This window comes from Hyaena hyaena, unplaced genomic scaffold (genome assembly GCF_003009895.1).
Source record: "Hyaena hyaena isolate Hyena2069 unplaced genomic scaffold, ASM300989v1 scaffold_63, whole genome shotgun sequence".
Lineage (NCBI taxonomy): Eukaryota > Metazoa > Chordata > Mammalia > Carnivora > Hyaenidae > Hyaena > Hyaena hyaena.
In genome coordinates, this window is record NW_024080695.1 from 2,099,729 (window position 1) to 2,122,722 (window position 22,994).

The following is a 22,994-nucleotide window of genomic DNA, read 5'->3' on the forward strand; positions in this document are numbered from 1 at the left end:
GGGCTCAAACCCACAAACCCTGAGATCATGACCTGAGCTGAAGTTGGACGCTTAACTGACTGAGCCACCCAGGCGCCCCGTGAAGTGCTATCTTACTGTGGTTTCAATTTGCACTTCCCTGACGGCCGGTGATGTGGGGTGACTTTCCATGTGCTTGTCGGCCATTGTGGTATCTTTGGGGAAACTACTTGAGGCCTTTAAATCGGGTTATTTGGCTTCATTACTAAGATTCTCCATACAGTCTGGGTACAAGTCCCTTATCAACACCAGATTTGCAAATAACCTCCATTCTCTGGTTTGTCTTTTCACTTACAGAAAATTTTTTTTAAGTTTATTTTTGAAGGAGAGAGACAGAGTGTGAGCAGGGCAGGGGCAGAGAGAGAGGGAGACACAGAATCTGAAGCAGCTCCAGGCTCTGAGCTGTCAGCACAGAGCCCGACGTGGGGCTTGAACTCACGGACTGAGAGATCATGACCTGAGCCAAAGTCGGACGCTTAATGGACAGAACCACCCAAGTGCCCCTCCCCCTTTTTTTCTTTGATGAAGTTTAATTTGGCTACTTTTATAGCTTGTGCAAGAAGGCTTTGGCTAACCTGAGACTGTAAAGATTTACGTTTTCTTCTTAGAGGTTTTAGTGTTAAATTTTACATCTAAGTCTGTGTCCCTTCCGAGTTAAGTGGTGTGAGTGTGTGTGTGTGTGCGTCTAAAGAATTGGCCCCCATTCCTTTGCACGTGGACATTGGGGTGCTGGCACCATTTGAGAAAAGACTGTTCCTTCCCCAGGATATCGTCTCGGCGCGCTTGTCCCAAAGCAGTCGACCCTCCTTATCGGGGTTACGTAGGTCTCTCTCACGTAGGCGTATGCCGGACTCTCAGTTCTGTTCCGTCCTACACGCGTGTGTCTTTATGCCGACACCGTGATGTTTTCATCACTGTCACTTTGCGCTAAGTCCTGAAGTCAGGCCTAATGGATTCTCCAGCTTTGTTCCTTTTCCAGGAGGTTTGGTCTCCTCCGGTTCCTTACATTTCCATATGGATTTTAGGATTGGCTTTTTACTTCCTGCAGAGGAAAGCCCGCTGGGATTTTGTCTGGGGCTCCAGGGGCTTTGCAGATCACTTGGGAAGTGTCGGCTTTGTATCGAGCCCTCTGATTCCTGAGCGAGGGGTTCCTTTCCATTTTTTTCAGGTCTCAGGTTTCTTTCAAAAATGCTTTGTGGCTTTTAGAGGGAGAGTCTTACACTTTTTTTGTTGAATGTATTATCTTTGATGCTGTTGTAAATTGAATTTTGTCGCAATTTCGTTTTGAGTTGTTTATTGTTACAGTCTGGAAATACAGTTAATTTTGTAGCCTGTCAAGTGACTTAACTAATTTGTTCTGATGGTTTTTTAGTGGATTCCTTAGGATGTTCTGTATGCGAATTCGTGTCATCTGCAGATAAGAGGTAGGTTTCTGATGAGGCTTTTGATTTTATTTTCTCGCGTAACTGCAGTGGTTTGAACGTCCACCACTGGGTTGATCAGGAGAGGCGGAGCGGACATCTTTGTCTCGGTCCTGATGGTCAGAGAAAGGCGATCAGTCCTTCTTACTGAAGCGTGAGAAGAGCCCTGGGCATTTTGTAGATGTCTCTCACCAGGTGGGGTGGGGAGTTCCCTCCTGTTCCCACTTTGTGGAGAATCTCACAAAGCATGCGGGATTTGGTCCAATGCTTTCCCTGCACACGTGGACACAATCGCGTGTGTCTCTCCTTTATTCTCCTGGCGTGGCGTCGAACGCCAAGTGACTTCCAGGTGTTGGCCTGGCCTTAAAGTCCGGGGGCATGTGTCCCTCGTCACCATGTGTAGTCTTTCCTGTGTGTTGCTGGATCCCGTCCGCCCAAACTTACCAAGGATTTTTGCATCTGTGTTCGCCAGGGATGCAGGTCTGGTTTTCCTTTCTCAAGGTGTCTTTGGTTTTGCATTTGAGGTCCTGCTGGCTTTAAGGGACACCCTGCTCCTGTGTTTTGGAAGACTTTGTGGACAATTGGAATTTTTCTTTAAATGTTTGTTAGAATTCACAATCGAAGCCCTGTGGCTTTTCTTTGTGGGCAGTTTTTTAATTTTTTTTTTAAACATTTCTATTTGAGAGACAGAGAGATAGAGCATGAGTGGCGGAGGGGCAGAGAGAAAGGGCGACACAGAATCTGAAGCAGCTCCAGGCTCTGAGCTGTCAGCACAGAGCCTGACACGGGGCTGGAACCCATGAACCATGAGATCATGACCTGAACTGAAGTCGGACGCTTCACCGACTGAGCCCCCAGGCGCCGCAGAATCGTTGTTTCTTAGGCTCAGTGGTAATGCCTCCTCTTTGATTCCTCATTGTAGTAATTTGTGTGTTCTCTCTCTCTTCTTTTTAATGTTTTATTTTTGAGAGAGAGACAGAGATAGCGTGAACAGGGGAGGGTCAGAGAGAGAGGGAGATACAGAATCTGAAGCAGCTCCAGGCTCTGAGCTGTCAGCACAGAGCCTGATGCTGGGCTCGAACCCATGAACCGTAATATCATGACCTGAGCCGAAGTCGGACGCCTAACTGACTGAGCGCCCCAGGCTCCGTGTGTGTTCTCGCTTTTTGATCGGCTCAATCAGGCTACAAGTTTGTCAGTTTCGTCAGTCTTTCTAGAGAACTGGCATTCTGTTGGTTTTCTCTGTTCTCCTCTTTTCTGTTCCAGTGATGTTCACGCCATCATCACGTTCTTCCATCTGCTTGCATCTGGTTGAGTTTGTGCTGATTCTTCTCTGTTGTCAGGTGGTACCTGTTGGGGTTGGGGGGCTCGGGCTCAGGAGCTGCCTCTCTGCAGCCCCAGGAGCTCCAGGCTGTCCATCCCTCAGCAGGGACGGGAGCACAGGCTCGCACCTTGGGGGAGGGTTCCGGAAAAGACGGTCCCTGCCCCCCAGGCAGGTGCTTGGAAGGCCCCGTCCCAGCTTTCCCCTCCCACGTGGAAGCACCGGGTTCTTTCATCAAGAGGTCAGGTTCCACTGCTTATCAGCAAACTTGAGCAACTGTCCTCAGAGTCCAGCGTCCGGGATGGCGGTCAGCTGACATGTGCAGGCGTCCCGGAGGCTCACAGCGCTCAGCGCGGGTCCGTGCCCAGGGCTCTCTTGCCGTCCCTCCGGATTGGTGCTGGCAGGTGCCTCCCGTCCGCCCCGGCCGATCAGGGCGCTGTGAGAAAGGAGTAGTCCCCTGTGATCGGTCAAGGGGGCTGGGCCGCAGGGCCCCCGCCTGACATGTGGGAAGCCAGACACATGTTTGTCAGGAGAGGCCAGGGCACCAGAGCCTGTTCAGAGGCTCCCTGGCAGAGGTCCCGCGTGCGGGAGGGCTGCCTGTGCGGCCTGAGTGGACCGGCCAGTGCTGGTCGGACTCCAGAGGGAGGCTCTGTGGACCACGGGGGTGGTGGCCCTCGGGGATGGGCCTGGTCGTCCTGCGAGGGCGAGTCGGCCCCTTGCAGTCGGCCGCCTCCTGACCGTCTCTCTGGGGAAGGTGGCTGTGAGCTCTCGTGCGGTGACTCTGTCTTGCGGGCCCTTCCGAGTCCGGCTGCGTGTCCCCGGCCTGTCGCACGACTGCTGTGGGCAGATGGGTGGGCAGAGGCGACTCGGTGTCTGCCTCCTGCAGGCTGATACGCGGCGATGGCGCCCCCGTTGGAAGGCAGTGCTGACGCCCTGTTCCCGGACCTGCCCCGGGGGCCCCTGCAGGCCTACCGCGCCCGGGCCTCCTTCTGCTGGAAGGAGCTGGCGCTGTTCCTGGAGGGAGAGGACACGCTGCGCCTGAAGGTGAGGCTTCGGGCGGCACGCCGGGTGCCTGGCCCGCGGGCATGGGTGGGCCACGGGGTCCCCGGAGACCCCTAAAGACCCCAGCTAGGCCCCAGTCTGGCCTGTGTCCCGCGAGCCCCCGGGCGAGCCATTCCAGCCCTGGCAGGGGCACAAGTGGGTGAAGCCCCTGAGGCCTTGGTCCCCTGCCTGCGACTGGAGGGCCTGCCTCTGGCCCCGGGTTTCCGGGCCGGTCCGTGTCCCGCGGCACCAGCAGCCCCGAGAGGAGCTGGAGCCACGGCGCAGGGGGCGTCCGTCCTCCGCCTCCAGGTGGCCCAGTCCCCGTCTTGCATTTCCAGAAGACCATCTTCTCGGCTCTGGAGAACGACCCCCTGTTCGCCCTCCCCCGCGGGGGCCGTCTCTCCCTGGAGAAGTACCGAGAGCTGAACTTCCGACGCTGCAAGTGGATCCTGGAGCGCAGCCTGGTCCGCGTGGAGGACATGGTGCAGAGCCCTCTGTCCACCCTGACGCTGATCACCTGCCTGGGCACGTAAGACTGGTCGCTGGCCGTGAAGGTCTTGCTGCACTTGCTGGTGAGTGGGCAGCGCTGAGCCCGAGGGGGCCGTGCCCTTCCTGTGTCACGTGAGGGCGGAGGCCAGCGTGCCCGAGCTGGGCGGGAGGAAGAGGTGCAGGAAAGGAGGTCCTCGTCCCCGTGAAGGAGGCAGAGCGCTGAGACGCAGACACCGCCCACGGGTGCAGGGGTTTGCTCGCCCGTTGGGCTTCGCATGTGCGTTTGGGAAGCATTTCTTTTAAGAGACCTTCTTGGGGCTTGAACTCACGATGGTGAGACGAAGAGCCGTGTGCTGGACTGACCGAGCCAGCCAGGCGTTCCTCTTTTAAGAGGTTGCTGAAAAATAACATAGGAGGGGCACCTGGGGGGCTCAGTGAAGCGTCCGACTTTGGCTCAGGTCAGGATCTCACAGTTCGTGGGTTCGAGCCCCACATTGGGCTCTGTGCTGACAGCTCGGAGCCTGGAGCTTGTTTCGGATTCTCTGTCTCCCTCTGTCTCTATCTGCCCCTCCCCTGCTTGTGCTCTGTCTCTCTGTCTCTGAAAAGTAAACTTTAAAAAATAATAAATAATACAGGACACAAAAACAAAGATTAGAACGTGTAGGCAGATCTTGTGACATTTGAGGGGAAAGTCCAGCTTTTTCAGCTGTGTGAGCAAATTTGCACACGTGAGTCCTCGACGAGAGTACCATGCATGCGAAAACCCCAGAAGAGGGGGAGCGTTGGGGGACTTTTTTGCTTTATGCCAAAAAAACTTAGTGTTCCCGCTGCCGGCACACAGGCAGAGGTGGGGGGATGTGTGCGGCCAGGGGGCGGGGGATGTGTGGCCGGTGGCACCCTCGTTCCCTCCCCTGCCTGGCCCCTCGGGACCCCATGCAGACATCCCAAGTGTGCAGAGCTTCTGCCGAGCTCACTGGATGCGAACTCCCCCTCCCTCCACTTCCCCACCACGGGTGTCAAAGGGCACGTCGCTCCCGAGGCCCCAAGACCCCAGGACTCGTTAACCTGCTTATCCAAGGACTTAATATTTTCAGATTTTTGGGTTCGCGATTTACAACTCTGGTTCCGAAAGACATTTAGAATACCTTCCCAAGATCTTCAACATGGAGGTGAGTTCAGAGTCCTGGTGGGTCGTGAGCCCGCGGTCCCCGGATGTCTGCCAAGGGCTGCGTGCAGGAGGGGTCCCGGGGGGCCGTGCCTGGCTCTGCGCCGCTCTGGCGAGGCCGCCGCCTCCGCTAACCCGCCGTCCTCACGGGCTGGGGGACGCAGTGTTCCCGAGACCCTGGTGGGCTGGGGCAGCGGGGATGCAGTGCTTGGGCCTGCGGTTCCAGCCGCCGAGGAAGGGCGCTGCTGCGGGTCCTGCTGGAGCCTGTCTTGCCTGACACCGTTCTGTGCTTCCGCGTTAGATATTTGGATGTTTTGCTGTGACTGAAGTGAGTCACGGGAGCAACATCAAGGGCATCCGAACGACCGCTCACTACGACCCGGCCACTGAGGTAGGTGCCATGCCCCCGTCCCCGCGGTGTCCGTATGCTGGGAAGCCCGTCCGCGTACACGTGTGCTTCTGATGCGCACGGTGAGGCTTGTCGCCCCGGAAGGTGGAGGCCTGGGGGGGTGGGGAGAGGGTTTCTTTTTTTGTTCACCGGGCGGCCCGCCTGCGGGGTTTGCACGGCCCAGTTCGTTTACAAGGCAAACAGCGTGGAGATGCTTCCCACCCGCCCTGGTGCCTTGCTGGCTGCTGTGTCCCCGTCTGTGGCTGGGCCTGCCTCACTCACTCCTGCCCCCGCAGCTGTCCCCTCCGGCCCCGCCGCCCTCTGCGTCCCGTGGCCCGTGTGCAGACCCGTGGGGTGTTGGCGCTGCCGCCCGCCGCCCGCACGCTCCAGCATCTCTGTGAGCCCAGCCGTGCGCGGGTGCCGTTCTCGGGCTGCGGCCCCAGATGGGCTCGTGGTTCACTGGGTGGCCGGTGCTGTGGAGGGAAGCGGGGGCAGGGAGAGCATGGGCGCAGGGGTCCGTGGCCTCTGTGGCGGGCACTCCCGCCTCATGGCCCCCCTCCCATCGCTGGGTCAGCCTTGTCTGCTCCTCTGAGGACACGGCCTCTGCTGCTCTTTCCCTACCTGCATTTCAGGAGCCCTTCCGCCCCCTGTTGGAAGTGTGGTTTGCAAGAGTCTGTGTCCCGGGAAGTAAGGCCCTGTGCTTCTGTATTCGTGCTCCATTCATTCATTCATTCAACGATGTGGGCAGCAGGCGCTGTGGGCCGAGGGGCTGCGTGCCGGCAGTGCAGAGAGGCGTGAACCCGAGGGGAGCCCCCGGCGGGGTGGGGGGGGGCTGTGGTCCCGCACACCAGAGAAAGGTGGACGGAGGGCTGACTGGCGACAGCCCTCTGGGGTTTTTTATTGGCTTTTCAGCCAACAGATACCTTTTTATTTTTTTAATTTTTAAATGTTTTTTATTTCTGAGAGAGAGAGGGGGACAGAGCATGAGTGGGGGGAGGGGCAGAGAGAGAGGGAGACACAGAATCTGAAGCAGCTCCAGGTTCTGAGCTGTCAGCACAGAGCCCGACGTGGGGTTCGAACCCATGAACTCTGATATCATGACCTGAGCCAAAGTTGGACGCTTAACCGACTGAGCCCCCTGGGAGCCTGAAGCCCTGTGGCCGCTGGTCAGGCACCATTTTCAGGGATGGGGCACCTAGCAGGGAAAGGGACGGGCGAATCTCTGCTCTGGGGGATCCCTTGTGCCAGAGGGGAGACCTGGACAGATGGCAGCAGGGAGCAGTTGGTGTGCCAGGGGTCTGTGGAGACGGGGAGGGGGGCAGTGTGCCCCGTGCAGGTGTGACAGGCTGGGACTGCGGTCCCCCCCACATTTATTTAGTGGGGCGTCAGCATCTGCGAGGCAGTCATGTGGGGCACTGGGAATCCACGACCCCGTGCACACTGGTGGGCAGCACAAGGGGGACCCTGCCTGTGGGGAGAGGGGCACCCCCTGGCGTCTGCCTGCGGTGGCCTGCGGTTACACGGGAGGTGGCTGCCGTCACGCTCCGGCTTCGTCCAGCTGCCGAGCACCCCCAGCCCTGGAGTGGCTCACGGGCTCCCCGGCCCCCAGCCCTGCCCCCCCGTTCCTCGTCCACTCGTCTCCTGCCTCGCCGAGCAGCCAGCGAGCCTCCCAGCCCCTCTGGTGGCCCCCGGTTCATTCACCCTGACATTTTGAGGGTCTGCCTCGTGCTCCTCATGAAGCTCGTGGGCTGGGGGGTAGAGGGGGGGAAGAGAAACAGCGCTTCATTTGTTAGAGCCCAGGGAGGGGTCAGGGAGGAGCACACAGTTGGGGGGGGGTCCACGCAAAGGCCGCGGCAGGGAAGGCTCACCCAGAAGGCCGGTGTCACGGTGGCTGCTCCCCGGGGAAGTGTGCGTATGCTTCGTCATCTGACACCGGAGTCCCCATTTCCCACCTGCGTGTCTCCGTGAGGTCCCGACCCCCAGGGATGCTCTCTGTTGACAGCTCCCCCCCCCCACCCCCGGGCCACGCGGGAAATGGAGCCTTCACTCCGTTCTGCCCTTCCTCGGGGGCTGTGAGCAGAGAACGTTGAGTTCTGCACGTGTTTCACTTGCTAATTAGAACTTGGACCACAACTCGAACCCTTCTCGTTTCTCTCCCTCGTGCAGGAATTCATCCTCCATTCCCCGGACTTCGAGGCCGCCAAGTTCTGGGTGGGCAACATGGGCAAGACGGCCACCCACGCCGTGGTGTTTGCCCAGCTGTACACGCCCGGAGGGCACTGCCACGGCCCGCACGCCTTCGTGGTGCAGGTGAGGGGCTCTCGGTGGGCGGGGTCGCCCTCGGCAGTGAGGTGGTGGTGGCTCTGCATCCCAGCGGGGGGGTGGGGAGTGCTGCTGGCTTCCCGTGAGCCCACCGCAAGGACGAGGTGGGCACCCTGTAACGCACAGGACGGCTGCCTTCCCCCCGAGGGGCTTACCCAGGCCCCGACTGCAGGGCTCGTGGCCTTGCTCGCTTCCCGGCCCCCCTTCCTGAGGTTCTGACCCAGCACGTGTGAGGTGGCCTCCAGGTCTGACGTCAAGTCTGACTCAGGGGCCTCGATGTCCCCTGCTCCCGGGTCACACACAGGAAGCTACTGCCAAGGGGGCGCCTGGGACGATGGCCGGGCCCGGGCTGCTTGCCTCCCTGGTGAGGCCCGTCTCCCGACCGCCTGGGGCCCCTGCGGTGTCCCCGAACCTGGAGCTTGCGGAAGCCCACCCAGGGCCTCTTTGTGCTGGCGCCCCAAATCCCGACTGCGGCCCCACTCCCTGTACCCCTGACCCTGCTGGCATTCTTGTTAAGACCTTCCCGGTGAGGGGCTCTCGGGAGAGAAGAAAGTCAGCCGTATCTTTTTGTCCTAGTTGAGGTGAAATTCACGTAACACCAAGTGAACAGGTTGGGGGTGTTTGGCACGTCCCTGGTGTGGGGCGTCCACCCCCATCCCTAGTCCTAGAGCGTGTCCATCTCCAGAGGCCGCCACGCACCCCTACCCGCCCCGCGGCCCCCACAGCTGCTCACCTGCCGTCTGCCTCGGCACACTCACCTGGGCTGCACACCCCACAAGCAAGGAGCCCCCAGCGTGAGCTTTGGTGTCTCAGCCTGTGTCCTTGAGGCCACCAGTGTTCTAAGATGTGTCAGAACTTCTTTGCTTTTTAAGGCAGAATGAGCTGTCGTGTGGACGGACCACAGTCCACGGACCCGCTTGTTAATGGAAGTTCCGGGTGTTTTCACCTCCTGTCTGTCATGAAAGTCTGCTATGAACGTTCATGGGCTTGTGTCTGTCCACGCGTGTTCTCAGTGCCTGGGGGCCCACACCCCGGAGTGGACCTGCCGGGTCCTGGGGCCGCTCCGGGTTTGAGGAACTGCCGTCCAGCTTCCCATGGTTCTGCCAAGTTACATGCCCATCGGGAGCGTGTGAGGGTTCCGACTGTCTCCTATCCTCACCCACACATTTTCCTTTCTGTCTTGAATACGCACGCTGGTGGGCATGGGTTAGGATTCGTTGTGCTTTTAATGTGCATTTCCTTTTTTTTTCCCCCAGAGTGCACAGGGGAGAGGGGCAGAGGGAGAGAGAGAATCCTCAGCGCGGAGCCAGACAGGGGACTCGATCCCATGAGTCGTGGCCTGAGCTTAAATCAGGGGTCAGACATTCAGCTGACTGAGCCCCCAGGTGCCCATTGATTTCCATTTTCTTAATGACCATAATACCGAACACCTTTTCCTGTGCCAGAGGGCCGCGTGTGTATTTTCTTTGGAGCGACGTCTGTTCCAGTCCTTTGCCCCGTGGAAGTACGCCAGGACCTCCCCTGCGGGACAGCCACAGGCTGTCTGCTGGGAGCTGGCTGGCGGGGCCAGCTGGGCCGCTGTCCCGTGGGCGGTTGGGGCAGTAACTGAGTCTGCTTAGGGGAGTGGGCTTGGCTTTCTCAGGCTGGTCCCAGGCTGGCGGCAGGATGGAAAGTGGGGACACTGTCAGCCACCCGTCCGGCCCTGACCGACGGTCACGGGCTTCTTGCACGGACTCCTGCGCTGCTTGCTGCAGGCGGCGGGTCAGAGTCCCCGTCACGCGGTCAGGTAGCCGTCCATTGGTATGGTGCGTTTGGTTTCTTTTAGTCCATTTCTTTCTTTTTGTTTTAAGTGTATTTATTTTGACAGACAGAGAAGGCGAGTGTGCACACGCAGGAGAGGGGCAAAGAGAGAGAATCCCAAGGAGGCTCCACACTGTCAGTACAGAGCCCTGGGGTCGTGGGTCCCTAGCACAGAGCCCACTGGGTCCCTAGCACAGATTTGGGGGGAAAGCTCCGGGTACCTAGCACGGAGTCGGGGTGGGGAAGCTCCAGGTACCTAGCACGGAGTTGGGTGCGGGGGACGCTCTGGGTCCCTAGCATGGAGTCGGGGGGGGAACCCCGGGTCTCTAGCACAGAGTCAGAGGGGGTAGCTCTGGGTCCCTAGCACAGATTCGGGTGGAAACTCCAGGTCCCTAGCACGGAGTTGGGGCAGGGAGAAACTCTGGGTCCCTAGCACAGATCTGGGGGGGAAGCTCCAGGTCCCTAGCATGGAGTCGGAGGGGGGAAGTTCCGGGTCCCTAGCACGGAATCGGTGGGGCGGGGGAAGCTCCGGGTCCTTAGCACGGAGTCAGGGGAGAAGCTCTGTGTCCCTAGCACAGAGTTGGTGGGGGTCAGGCTCCGGGTCCCTAGCCCAGAGTTGTGAGGGGGGAAGCTCCGGGTCCCTAGCACGGAGTCGGAGGGGGGAAGCTCTGGGTCTCTAGCACGGAGTCGGTGTGGGGGGGAAGCTCCGGGTCCCTAGCACGGAGTCGGTGTGGGGGGGAAGCTCTGGGTCCCTAGCACGGAGTCAGGGGGGAAGCTCTGGGTCCCTAGCACGGAGTCGGGGCAGGGAGAAACTCTGGGTCCCTAGCACAGAGTTGGTGGGGGTCAGGCTCCGGGTCCCTAGCCCATAGTCGTGAGGGAGGAAGCTCTGGGTCCCTAGCATGGAGTCGGAGAGGGGAAGCTCTGGGTCTCTAGCACAGAGTTGATGGAGGAGGGAAGCTCCGGGTCCCTAGCACGTAGTCGGGGCAGGGAGAAACTCTGGGTCCCAAGCACGGAGTTAGTGTTGGGGGGAAATTCTGGGTCCCTAGCACAGAGTCGGGGGCGGGGAAGCTCCGGGTCCCTAGGATGGAGCCGGGGGAGGAAGCTCCAGGTCTCTAGCACGGAGTCGGTGTGGGGGGGAAGTTCCGGGTCCCTAGCAAGGAGTCGGTGGGGGAGAAACTCTGGGTCCCTAGCACGGATTTGCGGGGGAAGCTCCGGGTCCCTAGGAGGGAGCTCACACAGTGGGGAGCCGTCGGCCAGCCGCACCTGTGTTTGGGTAAGCGTGTTTGCCAGATGGCCACAGCTAATGGCAGGCAGGCTCTCCCCCGTACGTACGTCCTGCCCCGTCATGTCACTGCAGCCCGGCCCCAGCCCTGGGGCTGACCTGTATGTGACGTGGACGTTCCTGATGGTCTCCGGGCTGCAGGGACCCCTCAGCTGCTCGCCAGGCACTGCCGGGACCCAACCGCACAAACCGGGGCCCTAGAACAACAGGCATTTATGGTCCTGGAGGCAAGGAGTCTGAGATCGTGTCGCAGCCCCCTGCCCCCCCCCCCCAGGCTCCTGTTCCTGCCTCGTCCAGCCCCTGGTGGCTGCGCCTTCCTCTGCCCACGTCGTCTGCTCCTGTGTCTCTTGTAGGACACCTGTCGTTGGATTTGGGCCCAGCTGGGTATTGGGGGGCGCCCTCATTTCCAAGTCCTTCTCTTAATGACAGTTGTGAAGACCACAGATGAGGTCGTGGTTTTGAAGGACGCTGCTCACCCCCAGCAGATCCACGAAGGGGGCCCACGGCTCAGTCCCTGGGGTTTTGTGACGGATTCGTTGTGATTCTTTTTTTAAATTTTTTATTTATTTATTTATTTATTTTAATGTTTTTATTTATTTTTAGGAGAGAGAGAGAAAGACAACGTGAGCAGGGGAGGGTCAGAGAGAGAGGGAGTCACAGACTGAAACAGGCTCCAGGCTCTGAGCTGGCAGTCAGCACAGAGCCCGACACGGGGCTCGAACCCACGAACTGCGAGATCATGACCCAAGCGAAAGTCGGACGCTTAACCGACTAAGCCACCCAGGCGCCCCGGATTCGTTGTGATTCTTGTGTGGCCTTAACACTTGCTGTTGGCTGTCCTCTGTGTCATGTACAGATCCGGGACCCCAGGACCCTGCTCCCCATGCCAGGTGTGATGGTTGGCGACATTGGCGAGAAGCTCGGGCTGAATGGCGTTGACAACGGGTGCGTGTGCGCCGTGGCCTCGATGGCCACTGTGTCCTCTGCAGGGTCGCCGCCGGAGGCTCCTCGTCGGGACTCTGGTCCCTGCCAATTCCAGCATGTGAGCTCACCGGGACCTCAGTGCTGTCCCCACCCTCCTAGCCTGCGGGGACAGGGGAACACGGTGGGAACGCACACCTCACCTGTCACTTGAGAGCTGTGTCACACCCCCCCGTGTCACACACACCCTGTATCACATGCACACACTCATGGGCACCCCGTGTCACACACCCTGTGCCCCACACACCCTGTCACAATACTGTGTCACAGGCACACACCATCTCATGGACACCGTGTGTCACATATACCCTGTGACTCACCACCGTCACCCTCCCACCCGCAGCCTGGCCGCCGTCTGTTTCTGGAACAGCTTTCGTGGCCTATACGTGCTCCAACAAGACTGTGTGAGATGTGCTCTCACTTAAAGGCCAGCAAATCCTTTCACAAGTAGACATGTGTTCCCACTCACTCCAGCTCTGAGCAGCCCAAGGGGGAAGGGTTTCCATTGCTCAGAGGGGCACTGGCAGTTTACAGCTGTGCATGAAAAAGCTTTCCTCGGCTTCCAGGCAGAAGCCGGGGCCCTCTAGGGTGCTGGCGCCCAGTCTGCTCTTAAAACGTGGGTGTCTGCACTCATGGCCCGGGGGGCCTCCTTGGGCCCCCCGCGGCCTCCCCCGAGGCCAGTCGGAGCCACCCACCGAGGCCCAGACGCAGCGGCCGCTCCCGGTGGGGCCTCCCGGGCTCCCAGGCTCCCGGCCAGACCTGCCGCAGAGCCCGGCTGCAGCGGCCCTGGTTTCGTGCGCGGGACGGTGGCCCACGGAGCTTGGATGCGCCAGGGGCCCAGCGGCCGGCCGAGCGTCCCTCACCTGCCCCTGCCCTTGGTGCCTCCTAAGGAATTTGGGAGGGGGCCCGCCCTGCGCGCAGCCCCCGCCTCTGCTCTTCCCCGGGGCCCTGGCAGGTGCGCCACCTCTCTCCCGCGAGGCCGGCCTGGACGCAGAGGGTGGCCCACCGCGTGGCTCTCTGTAGGCATCCGCCCGGTGCCAGGCCTGACGGCCCCACCGTGAGAGGGTGATTCGGACCCATGGAAAGTGGCCCGGAGAAGTAGGTGGCTGAGTGAGGACGTGGATGGTGGGCAGTCACCTCAGAGCGGGGTGGGGTGTGGGGAGACCGCCGGTGCCCACTGAAGGGGGTGAGAGGGGAGTCCCGACGGGCTTCTGGAGGAGGTGGTGGGCCCTGAGGGCCGCCTGCGCAGGGCCGCGGGAGAGCCTGGCCTGGCCTGTCCAAAGGCCGCAGCAGGCAACCATCTTTCTGTGGGGCTGGGGCTTGAAGGGACTTGTGCAGGGCGCCCCCGTTCCGGTCCGTTTGGAAAGGTCTGTGCCCCAGGGCTGCAGAGCTGGCCCTGTATGGAGCCCCGCGGTGGTCGTCAGGGTGAACTGGGCCGGAGGGGGGTGCGCCAGAGGAGGATGGACGAGGGAGGAGCGGCCAGGACCTGCTTGGGCAGAGCTGGTGCCTGGCTGTGGGCGGGTGCTTGGTCCCCTCTCGGGAGCGACCGTGACTCCAGCAGGAGCCGGCATGAGCGCACAGGGGGCTCCCCGTGTCCGCCTTGGCGATGCCGTGCTTTACACTGCGGGCTCCCATGGGTGAGCCAGAGAACATTCTGGATGGTGTCGACAGTGCTCTTGGTCACCGGAGGAGTCGCCATGAGAACTCTTGATATTTCTTTTTTTTCTTTTTAATATTTTTATTTATTTCTAGGAGAGAGAGAGAGACAGCGTGAGCAGGGGAGGGTCAGAGAGAGAGGGAGATACAGATTCTGAAATAGGCTCCAGGCTCAGAGCTGGCAGACAGCACAGAGCCAGACGCGGGGCTCGAACCCACGAACCGCGAGATCATGACCTGAGCGAAAGTCGGACGCTTAACCAACTAAGCCACCCAGGCGCCCCAAGAACCCTTGATATTTCTAAGATGGTTTTGGGGTTTTGCTCAGTTTGCAGAACATCCCGTCCTTTGCCTGACTGTGTCCGTTGGACTGTCGTGGATCAGGCTCTCCCTACCTGACGGCCATGAAAAGTAGCTTCAAGTTCTGACCCCTAAGTGTATGTGATGACGTGTGAGTGAGTCGGCTCTTCTGAGCTCTTCAGAAGAAATGGATTTGTTTACCTGGGGATTACTGATTCGGCGACGCTGTTCTTTTGTTTGACATGAGTTTTCAAAACCTCAGTCTGTTGATTTTTCACATCGTATTGTGGATTCTGGTATGAGATTGAAGGGTGAGAACCTTAAAAAAATCCGTTCTCTCCTTTTTTGTTGACTAACCAGCTTCTTCCCAGTGGGGTCAGGAACCTGGCTCGTGATTCCCAATACATGGCCGTGTGTTTCCACACAGAGCCCCGCCTCACGCACACCACGTTTTTTTATTTAACCTTTTTTTTTTTTTAATTTTCTTTTCATGTTTATTTACTTTTGAGACAGAAACAATGAGAGCAGTGGGGGGGGCAGAGAGAGAGGGAGACACAGAATCCGAAGCAGGCTCCAGGCTCTGAGCTGTCAGCACAGAGCCCGACGCGGGGCTCGAACAGTGAACCACGAGATCACGACCTGAGCCGACGTCTGATGCTTAACCGACTGAGCCCCCTAGGCACCCTTATTTGACCTTTTAAGCTAGAACACTCTGTTGGAATTTCTTACCTCTGCTATCTTCTACCGTTTCCGTTTTCTTTGGAGGATTGGCACCCGTTTGGCTTCTCTTTGCTCTTATTCGGCTGGGTTTCCGGAGGGAGAGGAGACCGGCACCTGGGCCAGAGCCCTGTGTAGCCACAAGTCCTGCCGTGTCTCCACACAGATTTGCCATGTTCCACAAGGTGAGGATTCCTCGCCAGGCCCTCCTGAACCGGACTGGAAACGTCACCCCTGAGGGTACCTACGTCACCCGCATCAAGGTACAGGTGTCTCCAGGCGGGGAGGCTTGAGGGTGGAAAGCCCTCGGCTGCACAGGATGCTCGCTGGGCTTGCACGGACGCCCGCCCCAGCCGGGCTGGCCCGGGCTGAACCCTTGGGTCACGTTCCAGTGCCACTGACAAGGAGGGTGGCACTTGGGCCCCTGCACCCCGGGGTCCTGGGCCTGATGACAGACGCCCCCACCCCCAGCCTCCCAGGGTGGGTTAGGGAGGCTGCCCCCTGCTGGTGCTGTTTCTCCCAAAGGGTTTAAGGGTGTAGCCGTGTGGTGGCCGTCCCCGACGGGGGTGGTAGTGTTCTCTGGCATCCGGGGCACACCGCATCCCGACATCCTCTGAGCAGTAGCACACGATGGCCAGGGGCCACGTTGGAGCAGCCAGCCGCCTCCCAGGTCCTGAACCCACGTGTGCCCCTTGGCAGAGGACTCTGTCTAACGACACGCACCACGTGACTAGAGTCAGGATGGCAGGACAGGAAGCGAGTGTGGCAGGGGCGCCGGAGACGGGATGGAAGTCAACAGCGTGAAACCAGAGTGTCTTAAAAACAGAAAGAGCGACCTCGACTATTCGTTAGTCGGTGACAGGACAGTGAGGGAATGGAAGGCACATGACGGACAGACAGAGCCAGACGGGTCAGAGGCCTGGAAGCCCGTGGAAGGGGTCCTCAGAGGACGCAGGAGGGGCTGAAGCAGAGCGAGAGGGGGCGGCGTGGGAGCAGCAAGCGTGGGGAGTGTCTGAGGAAGGGAAGACGACCCCACCGAGGGCCCACGTGGTGCCAGGGACGCCCCGCGGGAGCGCACGCAGCACACATGCGGCGGAGGCTTTAGGGCGTCTCCCGGAGGAGTGTCCAGGATCTTCCAGAAAGAGTGTGCCGCTCTGACTCCAACGGAGCGAAGCTCCCTGAGCCTCCCGCTTCTCGCAGCTGCACGCAGTGTGTGAGGAGGAGGCGGCGGGGTAACCCCACAAACCGCCCTTCGTGTCTGGGGCATCAGGAATGCCCTCCACACGCGCAGGCCCACCGCAGGGCCGCGCCAATTCCACGGTGGGTATCGCTGCAGAAGAAAAGTCAGAATGGAAGAAATGAAGCCAGGAGAGGCAGCAAGGGGTGAGGGAGGCCGGGGTGCCCGGAGGACTGAACACTGGTGGCGGGAGGTGCCCCCAGCGTCGCCACTGTGGACCCTTCTGCCCGGGGCCCCGAGACCTGTGGCAGAATGACACGGATGCACACGAGGCCACAGTGAAAGAACACGACCGATGACCAGCAGGGAGGTCGTCTTCCACGGGGAGAGAGGAATGTGGGGGACCAGGGGTCATGGGAACGGGACGCTGGCACCAAGTGGCAGCACCTCAGCCCGGGGTCCCCACTTCGTGCCCGGCGTGGCTAAGCCTCGGGGACTCCGGGTGGCTGGGAATGGCACCCTGTGGGCCACCGTTCCCTCCGCCTGCAGCCGAGTGTCCCCGCTGGGGGCCTCACAACACCCACGCCTCTGCAGCCCAGCCCTCCTGGCGGTCCCGGCCCGGGGGTGCATGGTGGGGGACCCCTGGGGACGCCGGGTATTGTGCTCACCCTCAGCGCGTGTCCTTTCCCTGTAGGACACCAGGCAGCGCTTCGGAGAGTCCCTGAGCAACCTGTCGTTGGGCCGGGCCACCATCGTGGCCATGTCCATCGTGAACTTAAAGCTGGCCGTTTCCATAGCCCTTCGTTTCTCAGCCACGCGGTGTCAGTTTGGGCCCCCGGGTGAGGCTGAGATTCCGGTGCTCGAGTATCAGCTACAGGTATGGCCGTGGCAGTGCCCCTGCCTCTCCCTCCCATTCGGGCGCGCCAGCCGGGCAGGCGGCTTCTCGAACGTGCGTTTTCAGCTGGGGGAGTGTGCACAGGAGCCAGTTAGGCCCCCGGCAAGAGCGTGAGTCTCTCGCTGGTTTATCGCGCAAGCCCTGCGGCTCTGGCGGTGGCTGGACTTGTTCTGGGCCCGCGCTCTCTGACCTCTTCACCGCCTCCCTCAGCAGAGACCCCATGGGGATGATCCGCCGCACACCCGGGGCTTGGGCCGCTTGTTGTGACGTCATTGAGAGGAACAGGAGGGACACTGGTCCTGCCGGCCCTTGGAGAAGAGGCGGCCCGGACAGCAGAGGGGGAACCTTGGCCACACACCGATGGCCGCTTAGCTTCTGGCAAAGGGAGACCAGACCAGCTTTACCCTGGGGAACACTCGCAGTGCTTGTGGGGTCCCAGCCCCTCCTCCCAAGCCTGGCCTCCGCGCCTCCTCACGCGCTTAGCCTTCACGCCTCCTCACACACTTAGCCTTCACGCCTCCTCACACACTTAGCCTTCACCGGGTCGGGCGGAGTTGCGGTTCCCAGTCACAGGTGGGGGCATCAAGGGTCTAATAGGCGGCTCCCGTCCAAGTTCAGCAGCAAGTCTGGCCCCCTCTCGGGCCGAGCGCTGTGTAGGCACAGGTGTGTTTGACTGAGAGCCTGAAGGGAGCCTGAGGGGATCTCGGGTTCTTTGAACACCTCCCGCCAGGCCGCGCGCCTGCTGTAATGACCAGTAAATGAGGAGAAGCCAGCGGTTCGGTCACGACTGTGGCACACATCGTTCCTTCGCCTGCGCGTCCGGGGCCTTTGTGAGGTTGGCGCACCTGACTGGTCATCACGGGCAGCCTGGCGGTCAGAGAGCCCACTCGGGCCCCTGTGCTCGGGCCCCTGATCCAGCGCCATCCTGCTGGCTGTGTGGCCTCGGGCAGGGCCCCTTGTGGCACCTGTCTGTGGTCTGGTTTTCTCATGGGCCACAACCAATAACACCTCTTTGTGGGGAGACTGAGGATTAGATATGTTAGTCCACGGGGAGCAGCGGGCAGGATGTGTGGCGCCCTGCGCTCAGTACGTGATAGGCGGTGGTGGTGACAGTTGGCGGGGTCCTTTCCTGCTTTCTCCTCCACCCCCTTCTGTCCGTGCGGTGCTGAGTGTGCAGACACCCCCTCCCTGCGTGGGCGGGACTCCTGGCTCCCTGTGGGCCTCGCTCCCCATGTGGCTGCGGGGTGATCACTTGATCCCTGGTGGGAACACAGCACAAGCGATCACCTGTCTGGCCAGGTGCCAGCACAGCTGGCGGCCGTCCCCGGTCCCGGGTCGGCTGATATTCACCGTCCCTGGGGTCCCTTTGGTGAGACCGGTGAGCGTTGTGCACAGAACGCTTTTGAGCGAGACTGGGCTGGGTTCTCTGTGGGGGGTGGGTTCTCTGAGGAGGAGCTGGTTCTCTGCCAGGGGACGTCTGCCAGGGTGGTGGGTTCGGGAGGGGAGGAGGAGGGTGTTGTCTGCGAGTGGGGGGTGGGTTCCCTGGGAGGGCTGTGCTGTGTTAACGTGAGTGTCTCATTGATTTTAGCAATGGCGCTTGCTTCCCTATCTGGCGACAGTGTTTGCCTTAGACCACTTTTCCAAGTGGCTCTTCCTGAACATGGTGGAGTTTCAGCAAGGCTGCATGGGGACGGACCGAAGCCCCAGGCAGGTGAGAGGTGATTCTCATGTCTCCGTGCCTTTGAACATTGTTAGCTGTCACTGAGGTTGAAGGGCACAGATTTAGCCCGTCTTCCCAAACAGCATCTATCCGTCCACGGCAGCCTTATGGGGCGAACGTGACGCGTGTCCTTAGCCATGCACCACCCCCCCCACCCCAACTCAGGACTCTCAGGATCGGCGCTGTGATACGGCCCCCTTGGGTGTGCGTCCGCATTCCCGCTCCTCATGGGTGTGCTCCCGTGACTCCTAATTCCCGTCCGTGAGCTCAGCTGGCCTAATGTTCTCGAAAACATGATGATTTTTCAAAACCCACATCGCTGGCCCCGCCATAGATTTCATGGTTCTGAGCCTTTCGTAAACAATCCTGAAAAGGCCCAGATCTCTCAGGCCGGATTTGAATCGACAGTCAAGTATTTATGTCAGATTTGAGCGTCCACGGAGCTCAGGTGCTACGTAAAGTCATCCTTGGCTGAATTCTGTGTAAACCGTTTACGGCGGGCTTTCTGTAGTCCCCTATGTTGCCTCCTGGGCACAAGTAAAAACGTAAATCATGAGAAATGGGTTTGAAAACAGGTTAGAAGTCCTGCAGATGGGCGTTACATCAACACCCTCAAAAGCCTGTATCAGATTAACATGTTTCAGAATCCTCAGCGGCGTAAACATCCCGGAGCCAGCAGGCGGTGGGTGGGGTGGGGGCCGCCGGCAGGGCGCGCTGCGGGGCCGAGCACAGGCCCCGGGGTGCCGGGACGGAACATGTCCCCCCCGCCGCCCCCCCTGCCCCCAGCATGAGTCACGGAGGCTCCTGCCAGCCAACGTTGGACTCGCTGTCCTGTTCATGACGTTATAAACAGCAGTCATGCTTTGTTCTTTCTGAAACCCAGTGGCTCAGCCGGAGCCCAGCAGGGCCTGGGAGTGGCCCTGGGCTCAAGCTGAAAACACTGGAAAAACGGACCATCTTATCTTGCAGGGGGTGTATTCGTCCCTCTTGTTTCTGTTAAATGTTAGGGGGAAGCAAAGGAAATTTGCCCTGAGACGCTGGCCCGGGACACCCTCACAGAGATGACTGTGAACCGCCGTCACCTGCGTGGTCTCCTGGGCCCCGGGCCCCCCGCCCGGCTCTATCCTTAGAGGGGAGCACCCTCTCCCCACCTCGCATTTGGATCTTGCTTTTTTTTCCTCACACAGCATACCGCTCCATTTCGGGTTCACGAGCTTCATGGAGAGCGAGTTGCTTCTTGCTTCACGGACTCGTCGCTTGTGTGCTTTGCGTCTGTGATTGTCCTTAGGCCCCCTGCGGTCAGTCGCCACACAGGGCTCTGGTCTGTCGGTCGCCGTGAAGCTCTCTGTACCACGGCGTCTCCACTCTGAGGCGAATCCCCCCCATTCAAGCTAAAATTGTTTTCCCCCCTTTCTCCTGCAGTTGCTGGGTGTCTTGGATTAGGCTACAGGGGACATGAGCCCTCGACACTAGGGGTGACCTGACCTCTGACCTCTGGTGTCAGAGCCTCTTTTCATCTCTTCGTGTTGGATTTCCCCTCCTAAGGTAGAGCTTGGACGTGAGATCCACGCCTTGGTGTCGGCCGCCAAGCCCCTGGCCTCGTGGATGGTGCAGCGGGGAATTCAGGAGTGCCGGGAGGCGTGCGGAGGACACGGCTATCTGGCGGGTAGGTTTTGGAGAAGCGTGTGACGGTTTCCTGTCTGCAGGCCCTACTTTTGACTCGAGGGGTCCGCAGACTACAGCCAGGGGCCCAAAGTCAGCTACCACCAGTTTTTGCAAATAAAGTTTTATTGGAATGTGGCCATGCCCGTTCGTCCGTGGATTTTCTGTTGCCGCATTCGCACGATGAACAGAGATGAGAATCTTGTGTCGAGCCTGAAATCTTCACCGTCTGGCCTTTCCCAGAGCAGGCTTGCCACCCCCCTGCCCTAGACCGACCCCTCCGCTCTCTGATGACCCCACGTGTCCATCTAGAGATAATGAACTGGGGAGAGACAAGGTGAAGGAGCCAGCAACCAGAGCGGAAAGTACACGACCCCTTCACGGGCTCGTAACTTTCTGGTGAATGACGGCATTAAAATAGCCCTGAGTTTTGTTCTGGTGAAAAAATTCACACACTTAGTAAAAGAGAGTTTTTCTTGGCGTCGGCTGTCATTTGGGCAGCTGGCGTGCGGCAAAGAGAGCCAGCGGCCCGCAGCCTGTGCGCAGCTCCTGCTCTGCCCCTCACGAGCTGTGGCCGGGCCAGCTGGCTAACCTCGCCGGGCCTCAGTCTCCTGGTCTATAAACCGGGCTGACAGTAGTACCGCGACACAGGCGCGTGCGATGCTGACGTGAGTTACTATGGGTAAAGTGGTCAGCACGGCGTTGGCCTATGGCACATGGCTGCGGGCTTTTACCTGTTGTCACTGTTGGAACTTTTAGTATTCGCACAGGTGCCATTATCGTGGGCACACGTCCTGTGTGTCACTCTGCAGTAATTAAAAAAAAAATTGTTTAATATTTACCCATTTTTTTGAGGGAGAGAGAGAGGCAGAGGAGGAGCAGGGAGGGGCAGAGAGGGAGGCACAGAATCCGAAGCAGCTCCAGGCTCTGAGCTGTCAGCACAGAGCCCGATGTAGGGCTCAAGCCCACGAACTGCAAGATCATGACCCGAGCCAAAGTCGGATGCTTAACCAACTGAGCCACCCGGGCGCCCCCAACTCTGCGATAACAGACAGGTAAAATCTAGGTGCCCCCAGAAGGCCACGCACGCCTCCCAGCAACAGAACCACAGCAGCCTCGTTTCAGCGGGTATCCCTAGAAGTGTCATGGGCTCTGCCAGGTTTGAGCATCTCAGTGACGGGTCGTGGATAATCACGTGCTCTCAGTGAGGCTCTGTCCTGTTCCTTGTCATGCGAGCGGCCCGCAGCCATCCCTCAGCTCCCTCTGCCTCCCCGCTACCTGCTGACAAACCGGTGACCGTGGCTGGGCCTGCGTTGCTCACCTGACTTGTCTGTGCAGTGTCCTGTGGTCTCCGTCTGTTGTTACGCCTTCTGCAACCGTTGTTAACAGCTGGCCGTTTGGGGCCGTTAGTAGGCTAACGAAGTTGAACGTGTAGCAGTGCAGACAAGGAGAAATACCTGCGTGAGGCGTCGTGAGCACAAACGCCGGGCCGGAACCCGCACGACCTAGCTCAGCGGGGTGGATGTCACGGGCCCTGTCTGGGTTCAATGTCAATTACAAGTTGTTTCTCTGTGGCCTCGCCCAGCTCTTTCTGAGGGGCGTGTCACTATGGCACCGGGCACCGAGTCAGGGGAAAATGATCAGAGTGGCACAGGTGACCACAAGCCCGGCAGAAGCTCTCACACCCTCTCTGGCTCTGTTCCCAGCAGCGCGTGAGCCTGGGAGTCCCCCTGCTTTTCCCTCCAGGCCTGGCCTGGTGTGGAGAACATTCTCAATCAGAGGGTGGAGACCCAGACGGGAGGGTCTAGAAAGCATACCTTATAAAACCGGCAGGGGGATGAAGTCCTGTAACTGGCAGGAGAGACAGCAAAACAAGGTGGAGGTTTGTCTTCAGATACCTGACATCTCTGGACTAAAAAGATGGTTCCCCCCTGGGTGGGCGGCTCTCCCGGGGGCCCCGTGTCTGTCAGCGACCCCCGAGAGGCCCGAGGTCAGCAGGGGAGCCGGCAACGCCAGGCCTTTCTCGAGCGCCGCGCCGTGGGCGTCAGGGCCCTGAGTGCGCGGCAAGCGTGGCTCCTGAAAGACGGAGCGGCCAGGTGGGGAGGCCTCAGCCGGGAGGAGCTGGGCCTGGGCGGCCTCCCAGTGCTGCGTCTCTGTCGGGCCCGCTGGGACGCTCGGGTTCCCGGGGTGGGGGCGGCGGGAGCCCTGCCTCACGAGCCCAGGACGTGAGGAAGCACGTGGCTTCGTTGCAGTGAACCGCCTGGGCGACCTCAGGAACGACAACGACCCCAGCTGCACCTACGAAGGGGACAACAACGTCCTGCTGCAGCAGACCAGCAGCTACCTGCTCAGCCTGCTGGAGGACCGCCGCCAGGGTGAGGCCCCGCCCCCGGTGAGGCCCTGCCCCCACCCCGTGAGGCCCCGCCCCTGCCCCGTGAGGTCCCGCCCCAGGGTGAGGCCCCGCCCCCGGTGAGGCCCTGCCCCCACCCCGTGAGGTCCCGCCCCCGGGTGAGGCCCCGCCCCTGCCCCGTGAGGTCCCGCCCCAGGGTGAGGCCACGCCCCCGGTGAGGCCCTGCCCCCCCCCCCGTGTGGACCGCCCCCCGGGGAGGCCCCCCCCCCCGCCCCCTAGGGCCCCCCCC

The 22,994-nt window shown here is 60.2% G+C and overlaps 1 protein-coding gene across 1 annotated transcript in view; it reads left to right on the forward strand.

Moving 5' to 3' along the window:
• Window positions 1-22,994, forward strand: part of ACOX3 (acyl-CoA oxidase 3, pristanoyl) — a 37,634-nt gene that overhangs the window by 2,887 nt on the left and 11,753 nt on the right. The window contains 11 exon segments of the mRNA XM_039232088.1: window positions 3,647-3,804; window positions 4,140-4,373; window positions 5,385-5,459; window positions 5,757-5,846; window positions 8,010-8,153; window positions 12,104-12,192; window positions 15,068-15,164; window positions 16,773-16,955; window positions 18,562-18,684; window positions 20,239-20,359; window positions 22,608-22,730. Coding sequence (XP_039088019.1) covers window positions 3,661-3,804; window positions 4,140-4,373; window positions 5,385-5,459; window positions 5,757-5,846; window positions 8,010-8,153; window positions 12,104-12,192; window positions 15,068-15,164; window positions 16,773-16,955; window positions 18,562-18,684; window positions 20,239-20,359; window positions 22,608-22,730 — 1,423 coding nt within the window. The 5' untranslated portion in view covers window positions 3,647-3,660.